The sequence below is a fragment of the Cygnus olor genome, chromosome 5 (assembly GCF_009769625.2).
Source record: "Cygnus olor isolate bCygOlo1 chromosome 5, bCygOlo1.pri.v2, whole genome shotgun sequence".
Lineage (NCBI taxonomy): Eukaryota > Metazoa > Chordata > Aves > Anseriformes > Anatidae > Cygnus > Cygnus olor.
The window spans coordinates 17,833,626-17,853,064 of NC_049173.1; the positions used below are offsets into that span (position 1 = coordinate 17,833,626).

Genomic DNA, 19,439 nt, shown 5'->3' on the forward strand with positions numbered 1-19,439 from the left:
GGCAAGTTGCAGTACTTGTATAAGATGACCCTGCCTAACAAGGACTGAGCAGTGGGGAACCTACTGATGTGCTCTTCGCTATGCATAGGGGTGTGCCAGCACTTCTTGTTGGAAACAAGTCTGACTAAAGCAACAATGGTGTAAGTAACTCTTAATTATCACCAAAGCAGTTCAGTTCAAATAAATGTTTTATTGGGAAACAAAGTGTTACACTGACTGAAAACCACTGTCCACCAGAACTTAACCTCTTCAGGAATGAGAATTAGCTAGACTCTCTGGTTTTACACACAACAGTCATCTCAACCAGGAAAGAGCTCCCAAAAGTTCCTGAACAGGCAGAGATGACTTAAAGATACAGGCCCTCGGGGGTTCCCTCTTGCTTCTTATAGAGAACGTTCTCTTTTGATTTTTTGAAGTCTTCATTTGTTACTTTCATTCTCCGTTCCCTCAATGCCATCAACCCAGCTTCTGTACAAATTGCCTACAACAGAGAAAGCAAAAGTAAGTTACTGATTCTGCAGCTACTTCAAACAACACCTCAGAAGATAGCTAGAGCTATACCAAAATTCTGCTCAGGCTGTAGTGGTGAAGGTTGTTAGCAAAATTAAAATTCAGTTTTCGCTACTGTTTAGTAGCACTGAAGCATGTAACACGATCTGGATAAAGCCAGATGACTTTCCATAAAGTAGTGGTTGCATGACAAAAGAAATGCAGCTTCACAATAATTCCCATTTCCCTCCTCCCCACAGAACAAAGGCATCCAGCTCGTAACTGCAGATTGTTACACTTCTGCTGTGGGGTGACAAAGGAAAGTTAATGCCATGTGGTAACTCTAGCAAGACCTTTGTTTACTTCAGACATAGTATGCTTCTTATCCTGGACTGTTTTGCATGATTAACAATATCTTGGATGCTTCCGCATGATTCCATATTCCTTTTCTAATTTATGAAGTTTTGGATACAGTTAAACTTGGGATTTAGGTTTTGAACTATGAACAATGGTGGTGTACACACCTTAATATCTGCACCACTGAGATCATCTTTTGCCATAATCAGCTCATCCAACGTCACATCGTCTGCCAGCGTCATCCTGCTTGTGTGAATCTGAAAGATTCGTTTCTTGGTCTTCTCATCAGGTAGAGGGAACTCTATTTTCCTGTCGATACGTCCTGCACAAAAGAGAAGTTCATGCTTAGTTGTTTGTTTTTTTGTGTGCATTTACTGGAAAAAGAGCAGGAAGAACATTTCAAATTTATACTGATGGTAACTACCTTCATGCCAGAATCAATCATGTCTTAGAGTAGAAAGTGAGATCAGACAGTTCTGTTTGTAATGAACATAAAGGTGGAGCTGAAAAGAGATGCACTGCTGCTTTGTAAAAGTCTGTGTAACTGCAAGTAAAAGGCATCTTATCTGTGAGGCTTCAAGAACCCTAGCTTCCTTGAGTCGTGTAAATATAAGAATAATTCATCATACCACAGAGAAGTGTTAATCCAATACCTATACTCTAGTAACACACTTCATTTTACTGAGATTACATTTAGCTCTGAAGCTAAACGATTACATTTAACTCTGCCACATACACACAAAAAAGAAGTTACTGTGGCAATATGAACCCTTCCTATATAATTAACCTCTCAAAAAAAAAGTGTTACGTAGTACTGTAAAACCTATATGAAGAAAGAAGGCTTTGCATAAAAGTTCTGCTGGAAGTTCCTACCAGATATTTCCTGAAGTCCCTCCTGCCAGAAAGCTGTTCCAGCTCCTATGGTTCCAACTTAATAAGCATTCCTTTTAAAGATATTTTCCATCTCCAGATCACACTCGTTCTTCTCTAGTTTTACAGTCTTTACTACGAGGGGTTGATGGTACCACATACAGTATTGCAGAGTAAAACACACACTGGTAACAGTTTACCAAGCTCGTGCCACAGTTGCTCAAGCACTGGTAATTTAAATACATGATAGGCATAGGAGGTTTCTTTCCATTTAATTTCAGAACACCCTAACTTGGCTTTTAACATCAGTACAGTACTTTCTGCTCAGTTCTCAAACAACAACTGCTTTTGATTTGGAGGGGTAAGCCTAAGATGGAGACAAAACCAGCTTATTGAAAAATCACACCTCAGCAACTTCATATGGTGGAGGTTCTCTCTAAACTCCTTGGTTCCATACAGTCTATTGACCACTCAGATACATTCATCTAGAATTATCTTTACTCTCTATTTTACCTATGTTACTTAGGAAAAATATCTTTACAACTCCTTCAATACTTAAGGTTTACTCAAGGACTCTACCAGGAAGCTTATTCCCTTGATCTCTCTGTTGCTTTCAAACTTCTCGTTTAAAAGACACCACATGTATTTATGCAGGTTTTGGTACATTTTTACTGGCCATTTAAGAATAGTATTTGTGTCTGTTCAAGCTCTTGGCTCAACATGTAACACACATATAAAAATTAAGATACTATTTCTCCCTCGCTCATCCCCGAAATGACAGGTCACTAAAGAAGCAGACTGGTATCACTGCATCAAAATCCACCCACTGTTCAACTTAAGGTCTCACCTATTGAATTCAAATGGTAACGCCCTACTTTCCCCAGCTGCTGAAGGTGTTAACAAAATGCTGCTGCTCCACTACATACCATGTTAACAATCACTTCACAAAATACCTGTGCCATCTTAATACAAAGGAAGAATGTTTTAATTATTTATACTATAAGAGGAGTTAACACATTTCTTCTCCGGCCCAGGTTCTTCTTCCATTTAGAAACTTGTGAATGGGTTCTGATTTTAACAGACACACCAGCATAGATGAGAAGGTGAATAGAGACAAACCACTGACAGGCATTCTTCTGACCAGCCCATGTGTTCAATAAGCTGTGTGACAAGTCCTTTCACAGGGGCAAGTGCCTTAAGCATACACGCTGGGAAGTCTCTTACCTGGCCTAATTAGAGCTGGATCCAGTGTTTCTATTCTGTTTGTGGCCATGATAACTTTAACGTCCCCACGAGAGTCAAACCCATCCAGCTGGTTCAGCAGCTCCAGCATTGTACGCTGGATCTCTCTCTCACCGCCTGAATTTGAGTCATACCTGTAAGACAACAAAATAGTCAGGAAAAGCACTATGCGAATTTAAGAACATACTTCACGTTAACTGCCACAAATACACAAAACAGTCTTTTTAAAATGCCTGTGTTACAACAGAATTTTAAACATTCACCTATAGAAAGCAAAAAGCAGGTTTTCACAATCTAATTGTGACATCTAGGTAAGTACAGAGGCACTGAACTATTCTTGTAGCTGTACAAAATAACAGCAATTACGTGAAGGAAGTCCGTTCTTTTCCAATGTCTGTAATGTAGTTGGAAATCTCATCTCTCCTTAACAGATGAACAAAAATGTAAAAGAAAAAACAAAACACAAAACTAGTTCTTACAAGGACACGCATCCAACTTGGAAGAAAATAAAGCCGGACAGTTGTTTTTTCCCTTATGCACACAGGCACAACTGTATGCTTTTCAGCCTTACTAATGTGGCTCCTGGTTTTACTCTGCCCTTCCTAAAACACAGGTACCAGGGGATAGAGTTCTGTGCTTTGTGCTTTAGTCACTTCACTTTGCAAATACCAGACTAGGTACTCTTCATGCAAAAAGCCTCATCCATGTTTAGGAACAGTCTGAAGCAACGTAGCGGTTATGAAGAATTCTGAGTGTTACACACTTCCCCATCAGCCCCATCTGTTCCACATGTGCTGAAATACGGGGGGCAGAAGCTCCTTTATACTGGAGATTCAGGCTGGCAGCTGTGTAGTAAGATATATGAGCATCATTTTGTTTATTTAAAGGAGAACATATAACTGCTTTAAAGCCTATCTGAATTGGACAGCTCCAAGCAGCCTACGGAGTTTTCAAATACAGCTTGGCTACAGGCCGAACAACAGCTTAGCTTGACATAAGCAATGCTGATCAAATTCCACATCCATGACATTACACTCTGTAACTTCCCACAGAACGTTCTAAAAACTTAGTTGTAACTGTTCAGCTACCTATTTAGAAAGGCAAACAACACATAGATGTACTCAGTGTTAAATACACTGCTTTACTCTTGAATCACCAAAGCCAGTTCTTGTGTTTGCACTTGCCCTGAAAGCATGCCATAGACACTTGCACGGTGCCTCTTCCACTGCAAGACACTGTGTCATGGAACCAGGTAGCAAGAGAAAAGAGGTTAAATCTCTGGTCACACCTATTTAACACAAAAATGTTGTGGTGTTTATGTTAGTCTGAACAGTTGACTTCTTACTTGCAGAAAATTGCTTAAATCAAAAATATTACAGAAATGGTAGCAGAGCTAAGAAACAGGGTATCAATATGGTTGAAAACGATGACTTTCCAGTAAGCCTTCTATTGTCCTTGGCAATACCTCTGTGTGACGTGGAAGCTAGAACACCGTACCTCTTTGTACCAATGGCATCGATTTCATCAATGAAGACAATGGACGGAGCATGCTCTTCAGCCACACGGAACAGTTCGCGCACGAGCTTTGGACCATCACCCAAGTACTTCTGTATAAGTTCTGAACCAACAACTCGCAGGAAGGTCGCTGAAGTTTGGTTTGCTACTGCTTTGGCCAGTAAAGTTTTACCTGATTGCAAAGAAATACTGTAATTAGTCTGCAGGCAAAATAAAAAAGTCACATCAAATTTGTGACAGACGTGGCAGTGGTTTAACGCTACCCAAGTATAATTTTTCTTGTGCTAGCTTGGTACAGAACTCTAAGATACCTGTGCCAGGCGGGCCATACAGAATGACTCCTTTGGGCGGCTTTATCCCCATCTCTTCGTAATACTCAGGATGGGTGAGGGGAAGCTCCACAGACTCCTGCATCATGACAAAAACAAATGTGTTTTTATAAACAGTGAGCGCTCTCCACAGAAGATCTGTGGGGTTCTTCAGGACTGCATTAATAAAAGGCAAAAAGAACGCAAGTAATTGCAAGGCAGACCTTGAAAAACATGCATCTCGGTTGCCTGCAATTCTAAGGCAGGCAACTATTCTACCTAAACAGGTCTTCCTATTGCTTCTCTTCCACATGTCAAGTTGAAACAGTGAGAGTCCCCCCTCCTTCAATCTAAACACAACACGCTGAATTTAGAACTCAGTTCCTGGCTCCCAAACACTCATACAGTACTTCAGGGAAGAGACTTTCCTTAAAGGATGCTTTCCAGTATGAGCTACCAGACGCTACAGATGAATGTTTTAAGTGCATTTATGATTTTGGATGTGTATCCAAAGCAAAAGAGTCGAGTTGGCTGTTTGACTGAGGGTGTTGGTTGATGAGAAGCTCAACACGAGCCAGCAATGTGCACTTGCAGCCCAGAAAGCCAACCATACCCTGCTGCATCAAAGCAGTGTGGTCAGCAGGTCGAGGGAGGTGATTCTGCCCCTCTACTTGCTCTTGTGAGACCCCACCTGGAGCCCTGCGCTCAGCTCTGGGGCCCCCAGCACACAAAGGACATGGACCTGTTGGAGCGAGACCAGAGGAGGGCCACAAGGATGCCCAGAGGGCTGGAGCACCTCTCCTGTGAAGAGAGGCTGAGAGCTGGGGTTGTTCAGCCTGGAGAAGAGAAGGCTCTGGGGAGACCTTAGAGCAGCCTTCCAGTACCTGAAGGGGCCGTACAGGAAAGCTGGGGAGGGACTTTTTTTTCAGGGAGTTCAGTGACAGGACAAGGGGTAACGGCTTTAAACTAAACAAGGGCAGGCTTAGATTAGATATAAGGAGGAAATTCTTTACTCTGAGGGCGGTGAGGCACTGGCACAGGCTGCCCAGAGAAGCTGTGGATGTCTCATCCCTGGAGGTGCTCAAGGCCAGGCTGGATGGGGCTTTGGGCAGCCTGCTCTGGTGGGAGGTGTCCCTCCAATGGCAGGGGGGCTGGAACCAGATGGTCCTTAAGGACCCTTCCAATCCAAACCGTTCTATGATTCTATGAATTTTCACAGGGTTCGCTCTAAGCTCTGATGGTAGGAAAACAAACAAAAAATACACCAAACCCCACAAACGAACAAACAAAAAACCCCACCCTTCAAATCCTTCAATTACACGTCATCTGCACTTTTCAGAAGGCACCCCCTTATCTTTCAATAATCAATAACTTTACAACTTACACACTGCAAACCAATAAATTATCGCACAGATTATAAGCTCAGTGCTCTATACATTCCACAGCAACTGTGGGATGTTTCTGTGCATATGGTTTGTGAATGGGTATACTACAAACTTAAAAGGTTTGTTTAGGTCCATGCGTTGTCTGTAGTGAAGTTGAACCAAGAAATGCACTTGCAAGATACAAACCACCACCACACGAACAGCAGCTGGTTCTGCTGTTACTCCTTCAGGCTCCTGGCCTAACAGCTATGTTTATAGTTTACTTTACAGCACAAATTAGCACATCAGAATACCTTGATTTCCTGAATCTGGTTGTCAAGGCCACCAATGTCAGCATACGTTTCTTGAGGAGCTTTCTCAACTTTCATCACAGTAACTAGAGGATCTGTGTCATCCATCAGGACTCCTATCACAGCATGAACCTAACGCAAGCATTAAGAGTTGTTAAAGAAAGCAAGCAGCATTGATACAAGGTCAAACCGAAACCCAACACCCATACATTTAGGTGTGTGAATAAATGGCACTAGCCTCAGACCCTGTGATCCTGTGATTCTCAGAACAGAGGCCAGTTAAAACAGCAGAAGAGCGTGTGCTTCTTTTATCAGCTCGCGTAACTCACCTTATGATTTAGCAAAACAGAGCAGCCGGGCTCCAGCAAATCCTTGTCCACAAAAGACAGAATACTGACGTAGTGTTCTGATCCCACTGAGGTGGACACAATAGCGTGGTTATCATCAATGATCTCCTCCAAGGTACCCACAGACATCGGTGTTCCCCTCAGATCATCCACCTTTGATCTTTCCTCCTGTTGTCAAGGAGAATTCAAGAAACAAGTTAAGAACACAGACAAAAACATTACTATTAATGGGTTGGGCCAGAATTTTGAGTGTTACCTTCAGCTGAAGTACAGCACAGTTAAAAGCTGACAGCACATTTGGGAGATTCAATATATTTCTCAGTTCACTTTAGAAGCCAAATGACAGAAACATTTTTTGCTATTGTTTCACTGCCCCAAAAAGCATAAAAGCACAGGCCAGTAACATAATTCACTATTATTTTAGTTCTACGGACACTAGCATACGGATATGCCTAGCTAAAATATTCTTTCTTTCTCATATGGGACCTGCACTTTCACAGACCACTAAGAAGCAAAAAAAAAAAAAAAAAAAAAAAAAACAACTACTGCCTCATCTGTAATAACCTATGCTTGGACTAAACGCATTAAACCACTAGAAAAATACCCTACTTTCCAAACAGTAATTGAGATATAATGAAAAGTTTTAATACACATAACATTTAGAATGACTTACACATTCATGACACTTTCTTTCCATTGCTTCTGTATGAAGTAGATTACATTAGACCACTCATTTTAACATTAACAGTTCGCTCAAAGCTCACCTCTTGTTTCTCTTCCAAAGGTTTCATTTGTTCTTGATTTCTGATAAATTCTTCCTCCATTAACAGGTAATCTTTAATCCTCTCTAATTTCAATAGTTTGAGTCTGCACTGTGTGTGAGGAGTCACTGTAATCACAAGTAGAATCACAATATTTTAGGTCAAGACTGACATGGTACCAACCATTAATTCATTACCAGAATTTCTGCTTTATTTTCTGACAATACTTTCTATACAAGCAGCAATCACTAAGTAACATCACTATGTAAATCTTGCCCCACTAAGTTTTGGTCAAAAAAGTCTTTTAAATGCTATTTCCCCTACTTTTCTCCTAATTTCAATGTCTGTCTCTTAAATGGGAATCCATGGGATGCATCTTGCGTAACAACAATCTTATTTTGTATTTTTAAGTTTATATGAAATAAAACTGCATTTGGCCTTGCGGTTTAATCATTTGTGTCTCGAGCTGTACATACAGCCACATCTCGGGGACAGGACTGCTGGGGCAGGCAGAATGCTCACCTAGAGGGAGTTTGCTGGCAGCATCTGGTCCCTTTGTTTTCTTCTTCTTTTTCCCCACTCTGGTTGGAACTGGAGGTTCATATTTCTTCTTCTTGTCCTTATCCATAAAAGGAATTCCAAGGGAAAAAAAATCAGAATAAAAGCAATGAAAGAACACACGCAGAGGTTAGGTACACAGACTGAGAGCTCAACTTCAACTGAATGACTACGTAACAAAATTGTTTCCTTTACGATATAGAGAGACAAGCCCAAAAGAAGTATTAACCTTATTTTCAAGAAGATTTTAAAATTTCTTCTCCTGCTTATTTTATTTTAGATTTCTTCCATTTTCAGTGAATATAGAACACAGAAGGCTGAAACCTGAACTAAACCACAAACCACTCATACACGAGAGGATGAAGAAAACACTGAAGCTGAACACTTCTGTTGTTTTTAATCTACACGTAACATGCCTTCAGTCTGCCAGCTTATATATAGCTCTCAATACACAGTATTATGCTTCCATTTCCTAAGGAAACTGACCTCTAAGGTTCCACAACGTTACGTAAAGACCTCATGCAAATACCCGTACATTTCCATTTTCAAATCAAAACCAGTTACTTAACTGCCACCTTAAAGGCTTTCCTAACCCAGGCAAATTTACAGGGCTTTTATTTTTATTTTTTACTTTTATAAGTAAATTTCTACCGCCAAATATTTTCAGTTTTCCTTTGCACCAACGTCCCCTTTTGTATTTTTGAATGTAAACCTATTTTCTCCTGTGTGCATCCAGAAGAAACAACGTAGCTCTGGGAGCAGAGAAGAAAAAAAGTGACTTAAAACCCGCTGCAGCCAGCCTCTGCAGTAGCACACCTGTAAGAAAAGGCGTTTGTTTGGGTTTTGTTACCTTGTCATCTTTCTTGCCACCACCAGGACCGTGTCCACCACTTTGACTTTGACCCTAAATAAAACGATAAAATAGAAAATCACAAGGGCCAAATAGACGTGGAAACGCAGCAATCCTGAAGCCTAAGCGCAGCTCCGCGTAAGCAGCAGGCCCGCTCAGACCCCCCTACCTAAACAAACCTCCAGCCGCCTGTCAGAGGCGGACAGAGGGCTCCAGGCGGCACGGCACGCCGCCGTTACGGGCGGCCCTGACCCTCACAGCACTGCACCGCACCGGGGCCGGCCCCTCGGCGCAGCCCCGCTCGCAGCGCCGTGACTCGGCAAAACGCGCCCAGGGGCTCCTGAGGGCTCCGGGGTCCCGCCAGGGCGCTGAGGGGCGCCGAGGGCCCGGCCCGGCCCGGCCCCCCCCACCGCCCGCCCCAGCCCCGCCGCGGCCGCCCGGCCCCGGCCCCGTTCCCCCCTCACCATCTTCCCTCCGCACCGCACCGGAAGCGCCGCGCCCGACGGCAGCCGGCAGGGAACAGGGCAGCGGCGGCGCTACGGTGCGCGGAGAGGGCCAGAACCCGCAGGCGGAGCGGGCGGGGCGGGGCGGGGCGGGGCCGCCATTTGCCCGCCCGCCGCCGGCGGGAGCGAGGCGTGTGGTGCCCGCCGGGAGGGCGCTGGGCTCCTGCCGGCCGCCCTTTGAGGCGCTGCTGCTGAGTTACGCTTTCTGGTTTTCTTAACAGAAGAAACATCCCGTAACACACAAACGTGACATTCTGAGCAGTCTGGGGGCGGCAGCTTTTGATTATATCGTGTGAAACGGTGTGCTCTGCCCCTCAGTGCCAGAAATCAGAGGAGCTTTCAACTCTCTCTTCCCCCATGAGATATTTTTCAGAAATTCCTACACTTTAATTCACATCAGAACAAGAAGCTCATGATACTTAATTGCATCTCATCATCAACCAGCTGCCACAATGTTAATATCCATAAAAATGACACTAAATCTTATAAAATTACATTAAATCTTCTGAATGTGTTGGAAAAGCGTGTCTTAGTCGTGTTAGTTGTTACGTCCCCTAACCACTACCAGAGGGGTCTTTCTTGGAAGTTCAAAGCGCTCTGGTAGTGTTGTGCCACAAGTGGAAAGCTTTGTGTTTGCAGCTCCTGCCTGCAGTCCACACTTGCCTGGGTCAGTGTCACGGGAGGTGCTTTAAAATACACCATCATGACGAAGTCATCAGTCACATCTTAGCCTTTGCAGATATACTGCAAAGTCCGCTCTCAATGTGTGGCCCGGTACTGTGAAAACAGATATGTGAACACTACAGAGAGTAGCCTGAAATATGGAAAGAATCATAGAACATCCGAGTTGGAAGGGACCCGCAAGGATCATCAAGTCCAAATCCTGGGTCCCCAAAGCTTTTCCCCGTAAATAAATATTTTTTTCCCCATTTCCCCCATAAATGAATAAATAAATAGAAGGAAAAAAAAAGGAACAAAACCAGAGGTAATGTTTTGCAATATTGATGGAAGGAAAGGATCTTCTACTGAAACCGTGTCTGGACTAGCACACTGAGTACTGCCTGCAGCAAATGTTTCCAGAGTGCTACTGGTACTGGTTGTTCTCCACCTGTAGTGTGAGCTACCATGTGTTTTGATTGTTCCAACAATATAAACAGGAATTAACTTTGTGTATAAAAACCCAGCAGCTCTTCTTCCAAAAGTTTGTTTTCCTGTAACATTTTTTCCATCTGTGTTTTCAAAATAAATGAAGGCATCCAACCTTGTTTTACAGTTATTTGCAGAGAGAGTAACTAGAAAACCTCAGTAATGAAAGAATGGAAATACAAATCAAGAAAGTGAGTTGTTTTTTTAAATGTACGTCTAGGAATGAAATCTAAATTTCAGGAGTTTTAACTGCCAATAAAGAGACATTGTGGTGAATTTTCTGGTAGGACTCCTTGCTGTGAGCAGATCTGTGTGGGAATGCATCAGCAGAGGAGAAAGAGTGGTAAATATTCTTTGAATTTGTATTCAAAGTTACTTTTTTTTTTTTCCCCTAGACCTGGTGCTTCCTTTCATCTCTTCCATCAGCTACTCAGTATAAAAGCACAGAGTTTTTTTCTTGTAAGAATTGCTTTTGCTACAAGCAGCCCTGAAAGAACACTAGTAAAGTTTTCCAGAAATCGCCCAAGTAAATGTACTACCTGTCTGCAACATTCCTGGGGAACAGCTGTAGAAACTTTCAGTGTTTCCACTGACATTCGCAACAGTAAAGCACAGACTGAACACAAGCATGTGCTCAACCCAGAACCAAACGCCTGTTTGGGGTTGAGCCTGTTTCCCACTGCTTGCGCACACAGAGCTGAGCACAGGAGCCCCATCCCTGTTTGGGGCCCGCCGAAGTTGCTCCCCACCTGTCCCCTGCAGCACCCAAGTGCCTGCCTTCTTTGCTGGAGCAGTCGCTGTGCTTTTGTAACACATACTTTATGGAATTTACTGTCTTACAGGATCATATCTGTTTATTTATTTATTTGTTTATTTAACTTTACATTGTATAGCTAAAGAATATCCTCTCACTAAAATATATGCATTTTTCCTCTCTTCAGTCTCACTTCAGATTCAGTTATACCCTTATTTATTTAGAATTATACCTGCAATTGATAGGACCGGTTTCATAGAATCATAAAATCATCAAGGTTGGAAAAGACCTCCAAGATCACCTGGTCCAACCATCCCCCTACCACCAATGTCACCCAGTAAACCATGTCCCTAAGCACCACATCCAACCTTTCCTTTCACCCCCAGGGACGGTGACTCTACCACCTCCCTGGGCAACCTGTCCCAATGCCTGACTGCTCTTTCTGAGAAGAAATGTCTCCTCATTTCCAACCTAAACCTCCCCTGCTGCAACTTGAGGCCATTCCCTCTAGTCCTATCACTAGTTATCTGTGAGAAGAGGCCGACCCCCAGCTCCCCACACCTTCCTTTCAGGTAGCTGTAGACAGCAATAAGGTCTCCCCCGAACCTCCTCCAGACTAAACAACCCCAGTTCCCTCAGCCACTCCTCAAAGGACTTGTGTTCCAGGCCCTTCACCAGTTTTGTTGTCCTTCTCTGGACATGCTCCAGGGCCTCGATGTCCTTCTTGTACTGAGGGGCCCAAAACTGAACTCGAAAAATTACCGTGCACCGCCCGGGAATCGAACCCGGGTCGCAAGAATGGGAATCTTGCATGATACCACTACACCAGCGGTGCGGCTTTGATTCAGATTTCTTGTCACTACTTCTTATAAAACCCAGATTTTAGTGGCTTGTAGCTTAGTAATTTGAAGTGGGAGAATTATTTCATAAGCTCACCAGAATGGTAGGAGTGTGGGGTGAACCTAAAAGCTCAGGTTTGCATTTCTGAACTCACAAGACACATCTATGATAGCAATCAGTTTTTGTAGCTTTTGTAAATATTAGGAAATTATATATGAGAGCTATATTAAAAGGATGTTGTCAAGATTGTCACCCAACTCATTAATTTAAAAACACACTATGAAACAGTTATGGCAGAAAACAAGAATCACAGAAGGGGAATACTGTGTTTTTTAAACCGATTTCCTGATTTGGGGTGATCTGGTTAATGGTTTTGAACTCTTGGGGTTTTCAGTGCTGATTAACCGAGTGCTATAGAAATACACTTATGTAACCTGGCTGCATGTCTTAGCTATCAACATCCAGATTTTTGGTTTAGATGCAGAGCATGGATAATGTCAAATTAGGAAATGTGAAGAATAAATATGTTTAATGACCAATGTGCCTCTGATTTTTGTGTTGCCCTCACTAGAAAGAAAAAAAAAAAAAAGTGAACAAGCAGGGGTAACCAAAAAAAACATACGGTCCTTTGTTTGCTAAAAATGAACATAGCCTTAGGAGCAACAAAAAGCTGCCCCTTCATATCAAAAAATGTTGAGCATTGTTCAGGGAGGATGATTTATTTTATTTTATTTTATTTTATTTGCATTGTGTTTTTCTTACAGTGTTTTTTACTCCCTCTTCTTTATTCTGAAATAAGCTTACTGCTGATTTTCTAGGCATATTTTAAAGCCCACATCTTTCCCAAGCATTTGGGGAAGAAGAGGGCAGTTGAGGTCTGGAGGAATATTAGGGCAGGGATTAGTAGCTAGCAGGGAGGTTTATTTTCCCTTTGTACATTGAGGAAATCACTAGGATTGCTTGTACTGTTGAGGTTAATCTGGATTTCTTAATACATGTCAAGGCACCTAAAGCTTTTTTAAATGTTTCCATAGATGTAAACAAACCTCCAGATAAGAAAAAGATCAGTCTTGTTATTGCAGCTACATATAGTGGGTTTGGAAGATATTCCCACCACCTGCTGACTGGCACGTGACTACATGAAGGGTAGTTGTTATAGGCAGGGTGCTGACTCCCTGTAGGCTCCCCTCCGAATCAACCAAGAAGTTTCTCCACCAATTCAGAACCATCACCTTCAGGGAGAGTCTTTTAGAGTCTTTTACTTGACATTGCCCATCCAGCGAACTAGGGAAATGGCTTTTTTTAATCAAGCTGCTCACGTAAGTGCCTTACATTAGGCAGCATGATTACATTGTCCTTCTCATATCACCAAGGCTAATATTATAATTTTAAAAATGGGAATGTCACCTTCACGTCCATTCTTTTCCTGACATCCACATTACACATGTGCAATGTACAATTCATTGGACGTTGTTCATTTTAAAAAGGAGTGGAAGCCTGTTAGTTTTGTCCCTACCCCCATCCTGGCTCTTAGCTAAAGCCCATTTGGTATGAATTATCGGGTATGGATTATTGGGTATGTACAAATGAAGATAACATTCCCGTAGAACAGATTCACTCAATCTTCCATGACTTGTCTCGTTAGTCAGAACGTCTGTGCTCTTCCTTGCCACGGCACTGTGTTTCCAAACTGCTAACAGCGGTGGTCCTTGTGCCTTCCCCATCCCCAGGATATTCCGCAGCTGCCTTGCTCTCAGTGTGGGTGAGAGCAGCTCTCAGCCTGCTCTGGCCTGCAGGGACTGCTGCATCCCCAAGGTGTCAGGAGCTCTTGCCCTGCCTTTCTTTCCCTGCACATAATCACCATGCTATTACTCAGGAGGAAAGACTAAACAGCAGCTAACAGCCACCTGCAGATTGCTCGTTTGAGTGGAGAGCCCCGAAATGGCTCCCCAGCTTTAGCGCAGCTTTATGTTGCGTGAATTAGCATCAAGCAGCTGTCAGAGAATGGAGGGTTAGGGCTGCAGCTACAGGCTTAGCCCCCTGAAACATCAACGCATGTTCCCACCAAACGCATCAACGCGTGCTCCCAAAGACTCCTGTGAGAACGCTTACCTGCTCCAACTGAAGTAGCTGAAGTGGATAGATTATGCTACATGATGGAAAGGAGATGATAAAACAGAAGAGAAATCCTCAGCAGCGTGACTTCCAGAAGAATGGGAAAGCCACATTTTTTCTGCATGGTTAGGAATAATCTGGGTGAACTTCATGTCCTTGAACGTGAAGTCCTCCATTCACACAACCTCAGTTGACGTTTATTGTATTCATAAACAACCTTATGCTTAGGTTACTGTTGTGAAATTTTATTTCTTGGCTGCAACTACATTAAAGGAATGTTTAGATGTACTAAAAAGTAAATGTTTTGACACCACTACATATAGTCTTGATTTGAATTTTTGATTACTGATGTTCTCTTTAAAAGACAGACACGTGAGAAATGTTACAGGGAGCATTCTTTAAAAGGGGTAAGTAAGGTTTTATGCACTTGATTTTTGCAACTTAGAGATTTATATAAGCTGGGAGTATTCTATAAAATTTTATGTGAAGACAGAACTAAGTTTTTTTTTTAATCCTTGAGGAAAGGAGCATGTGAATCGTAACCCATCTTAATGTACTGGGCACATGAATCTTAACTCTCCACTGGGAGGGAGCGTCATGAAGGGCTATAGGGCTACCTAACAGATTGTTAAACTTCACCAACCGTCTAAACAGATTGTGTAAAAACACCTTGGACCAGGTCTCTAGAAGTCTGTGGGGCTGCAGAGGGGCAAGTGGGCGCAGGCAGGGCCATGCCCTAAGCAGGGTCCTTCTGCCAGGGGCAGGCTGAGGTGCTCTCAGCAGCCAGATTAACTCACACACCACAGTGAACGAACCTGCGGCAGCTGCCAGCACGTTCCCTGATACCTGCTGGCTTTCCCCTAGGAGCCTGGGGACACCTCTTGCACCTGCAGCTGGTTTTCTGGTCCTGACATGCTGCTGCTTACAGCAGGGTCTCTTATAATAATTACCAGACTGACCTTTCCTCCCTCCTAACTTGAGCAGGCAAGGCAGACTACACATACCCAGCAACTCTCTGGGGAAGGCTTCCTAACCCATGAAAATTATTTCCACTATCACCATCAAACTTCATATGTTAGTCTTTGCATTTGTTATTCAAAAAATTTCTTTTTGCTACCAAAATTGCCTGATAGCATGCTTTAATCTGTCTCGTTCTTTTAGATTAAGAGGTTACCAGCTAATCAAAAATTCCTCTTATTAGGAAGTTTTAAGCCTTTTTTTTAAACACTTATTAGTCAAAGAAGATCTATTTCATGTTGTTATGAAGTCTAAAAACCTAGTTAAAATTTAAATTTCCAGGGTACTTATGCTTTTGAAATATGAGAGGTTTCAGATTATTTCCTGTTTCTAACAAAACCAATGATAGAGAATAAATTAAAAAAACTTGAATGGAAATTTAGAAAAAATCTGAAGCATTTATTTCAACTTTTTTTTAACTTTTTAAAGTATAAGTTAAGTAAAATTTAGAAGTACAAAGACAATAACAAAACCCTTCTTATTTTAAAAAGCCAAATGGAATGGGTTGACAATGTTGAAACTTTTCCCCAAAACTTTTCTTGAGTAAAGTAATTAATTGTCATAAACCCTTTCTGCTGTCTTACTTTTGGAAAAAAAATACACTTTCCAAAGAAAAATATCTAACCAGATATTCCTAGCTAGACTCAGGAATAATTTACTAGTTTCTTGCTTTTCCAGATCAACAATACCTTTAAATAAAGCTGAGCAATGCTGGGTTTTGATCCAGTAGCCCCCCCAAAAAATAAATTTAATACATCAAAGATTTATTTGAAGGGCAGCATCTACTTGAAGCCAAGTTCAATCAAGTAGAGGAAAAAATTTCTAATCTGCAGAGGACACAGTTCATTCCAACGCATCACAGTTGGAAGGTGTTCTACTTACATGTATACATTTGGGAGAGGGAGATCAGGAAATGAGGAAAAATTATCAACAGCTGAATAGCAGGATTTCAAATATAAATATGTGTTTCCTTTTTAGCTTAATAGGAGATATCTGAGCAGTACAGCAAATGTTCACCCTCAGGAGCCTGATTAATTACACCAAACTTAATAGCAGCGTAAAAAGGATGCCATAATTTTGATTGCCCCTTTTTGTTCTAGGAGTTGAGGTGTGATGGCATGTTGTAAAATATCTGTCCCATCCCATTTCCCTGCTGGCTGTGTTGATTAGTGACACAACTGTTGTGTTTAAACTTATTTTTCTGCAGTATCTATTCATGCGGATAGCTCACTTGAGCTTCCAGCCATGGACTCATCTGCATCACTTTATCTTCAGGTACTCATTCCTCTGCACAACAGCTCCCACTGATCTGTGTTGTGTTGTTTCAGAGTGCCACCAAAAGCCAAACTTCTTGGGGCAGGAATTATTTGGAGCTGGAGAAGCAGAAATCAAAGCATCTGAAGTCTATGGGTACTTTTGAAAATTTTGATAATAAAAGCTTTAGGATTTTTTCAGTGCTTCAGGAAAGTTACTTGCTTGAAGAATTGCTTATACATGGTTTTGGAATACAGCAGAACAAGCCATTATGTTAAAAATAATGTTTGTAATATACTGTGTCTTCATATGGTCTCATTTGGAAGTCTCAGAAAAACACACCATTGTCCTCAGCTAAATCTCAGAGCCGAATAGGCAGGCAGGTAGGTGGAGGAGACTGCCTCAGGCTTATCATCCAACAGCTGAGGGAACTCACTTCTCCCTTAGTGTAAGCAGCATCAGATTCACCTCATTGGCTCTGGTGGCAAATACATTCCCCAGAGTGATAGCTGAGTCCGGCCCAGAGGGCTCCACTGAGTGACAGCTGTGTAAAAGCAAAGTGGCATCCTAAACCCAGCTGAAAGTGAGTGGAAGAAGCAAATGTCTTTTCTCCCTGTTTTTGAAACAGTGGTTGGCAAAATACTAGGCACTGCGTTTCTGTAAGAAAAGATCCTTTAGTAATTCAGCAGCAAGCAAAGAATGAAGTTGCTATGGTGACTTTTTGTTGTGTGGCCGGCAAATGTAATAATTAGTTGATTTGTTCGTAAGGGCTAACATACTAGCCAGTCTGTATTTTGTAGGGCTTCTGGTAGCTTTGTGAAAGTGAATACAGCAGACTGCCTGATGAGGAAATTACTAAATTTGGGGGAACGACAGAAAGGGAAGGGATGAAATACGGAGATATCATCTGAATGGGATACAGGGATCTTCACCTTGGCCTACCAATAGTTCCTGATGTTGGAAAGATACAATCACCCAACATGCTTTGGATTCAATCTATTGATATACTAATAGTCTAGGATGGTTTCAACAAACTGAATACTTTATCATCAATTCCATCAATGTTCACATAAACTAAGTTTGTTCCAGAGCCACTCTGCAGGACTCAGTCAACTGATGAAGAAACACTGAAATAATTTTCAAGGAAAGAGGAAAACATGAAACAGGCTTTTCCTCTCATTTCTCAGACAGACAGTAATATTTCTAGTGACACATAGAAATACTTTCTAAAAATTGAGTTCACTACTTAGGGTGTCAGTATGACATTCTTAGACAGCATCAGATGTTTGCCAAGCCTGTGTGCTCCATCCAGTTAGTAACTGCTGGTGATTTGTGTGTTTTTCCCCATGAAAGGGCCGAGTTTTATAATTACTTTTAGTTAAAGCTGTGAGTGCTCATGCTTTGCAAAACCCAACAGAAGCTCTGTGCCTGCTCTGCAGGGCTTCTCTCCTCACAGCCCATGCAACGCAGGAGGGAGGCCAGAGGGCAAAGCCCATCAGCGCGGGTGTGCCAGTGAAGGATTCATTAAAGGCAGTAGTTTGGAGGAGAGGCTTGAAGCTGGAAAGCAGTTAGGGACAGTCCTGGAGACCATTGAAATGGATGGAAAGAAAGGCTGAATCTAACAATGAAAGCCTAAGTGGACTGAATGCACCAGGCCATTAAAGGGAAGCAGAAAGAGGAGAGAGCAGAGAGAGCTATTGTCGGTGTATGAGAACAGGAAGTCACCGAGACACAAGAAAAACAAGCGGAAAAGTCCTAATGTCCCTAATAACCCAGGAGTCACTAGCTTCACCACCTTGCCACTGTAATTAAGATGAAGATATGTTAGTTTTAATTGCTTCTCACTGAAGTACTGGTTCTGCATTAATCTGTTGGCTCTAATGTAATCACTCCTCTCTGTCATTTCCTGCAGCCCTGTAATCTAATGCTGCACAAGCGTCTCACCATGTTCACATCCTCTATTGAATAATTGTGGCTTCAGTTCCGTGATGCATAGTCTGCTCAATCAGCCTGTAATTGCAGCACTATCTGGAGGTATGGTTGATATACCTATGTAATTATGTTTACTGTTAATAATGCAAATTGAATCTGTTGAGTTATACAAATCAGTCATCCTCACTTGCAAGAAAAAGTTTCTACAGATGATTTCTTCAGCTGCTGAGAGACTGCTTTTTCTAGTTCTCTGCTCACTCACACAAAGGATACTCTTACTGAAAGATAGCTGAAAATAAGAGCCAAGCCCTGTTGTGGAAGTGTCAGCACTTATTATATAGGCTGTGCAGAACTCTTGTCTATCCAAAAAAAAAAAATTAGTTAATTAAAAACAATAAATGAATAAAATGGAGAAGGCCCTGAATACAGTGGAGTGAGTGTGGTTCTGACATGTGGAGTGAGAAATGAGAAGTGCAAGAATTTCCATTTGGATATTGTTTTATATGGGCCTTTCTGAAAAAATGGGCAGGGTGATGAATCCAGGACTATTCGGAGGTGCTAGTCTCCTCTGTAAAAGCTTAAGAGAAACAGAAGTAGGTATAGTGGTGCTGTTGCTCTGAAACTATATTTTATCTTCTGTGGAAGCCTGTTGAAAATCCTTTGTCCCTCTGATACAAATTCTCCCCTATACCAATCTATAGTCAGCCTTGGCATAGATTTTTAGATCTGGGTTTACAGGTAGTGTAACTGTCCATACTCTCTGCTGTAAAAAATAGCTCTCCTCTTCAGTTTCCTTCTTTTTACTCACTGCAGTTTCCCTCATACTGTAATGTTACATCTATCAGGATAATATATTCCATAATTTCATGGGAAGTATTTAGAGACATATAGGGCTGATTTTTAGGA

The 19,439-nt window shown here is 42.1% G+C and overlaps 1 protein-coding gene and 1 non-coding gene across 2 annotated transcripts; both read right to left on the reverse strand.

Moving 5' to 3' along the window:
• Nucleotides 1–174: 174 nt before the first annotated feature.
• On the reverse strand, nt 175–9,539 carry PSMC1 (proteasome 26S subunit, ATPase 1). The gene is made up of 11 exons (XM_040558397.1): nt 9,437–9,539; nt 8,973–9,026; nt 8,087–8,183; nt 7,568–7,692; nt 6,786–6,971; nt 6,460–6,588; nt 4,785–4,881; nt 4,456–4,645; nt 2,941–3,092; nt 1,014–1,168; nt 175–481 (listed from the first exon to the last, which is right to left on the reverse strand). Exons 1-11 carry the CDS (start codon nt 9,437–9,439, stop codon nt 347–349), a joined length of 1,323 nt encoding a protein of 440 aa, XP_040414331.1. The 5' UTR covers nt 9,440–9,539; the 3' UTR covers nt 175–346.
• A 2,600-nt stretch (nt 9,540–12,139) lies between these two features.
• On the reverse strand, nt 12,140–12,210 carry TRNAG-CCC. The gene has a single exon. It is a non-coding gene; the product is annotated as a tRNA-Gly (tRNA).
• Between the last annotated feature and the right edge of the window lie 7,229 nt (nt 12,211–19,439).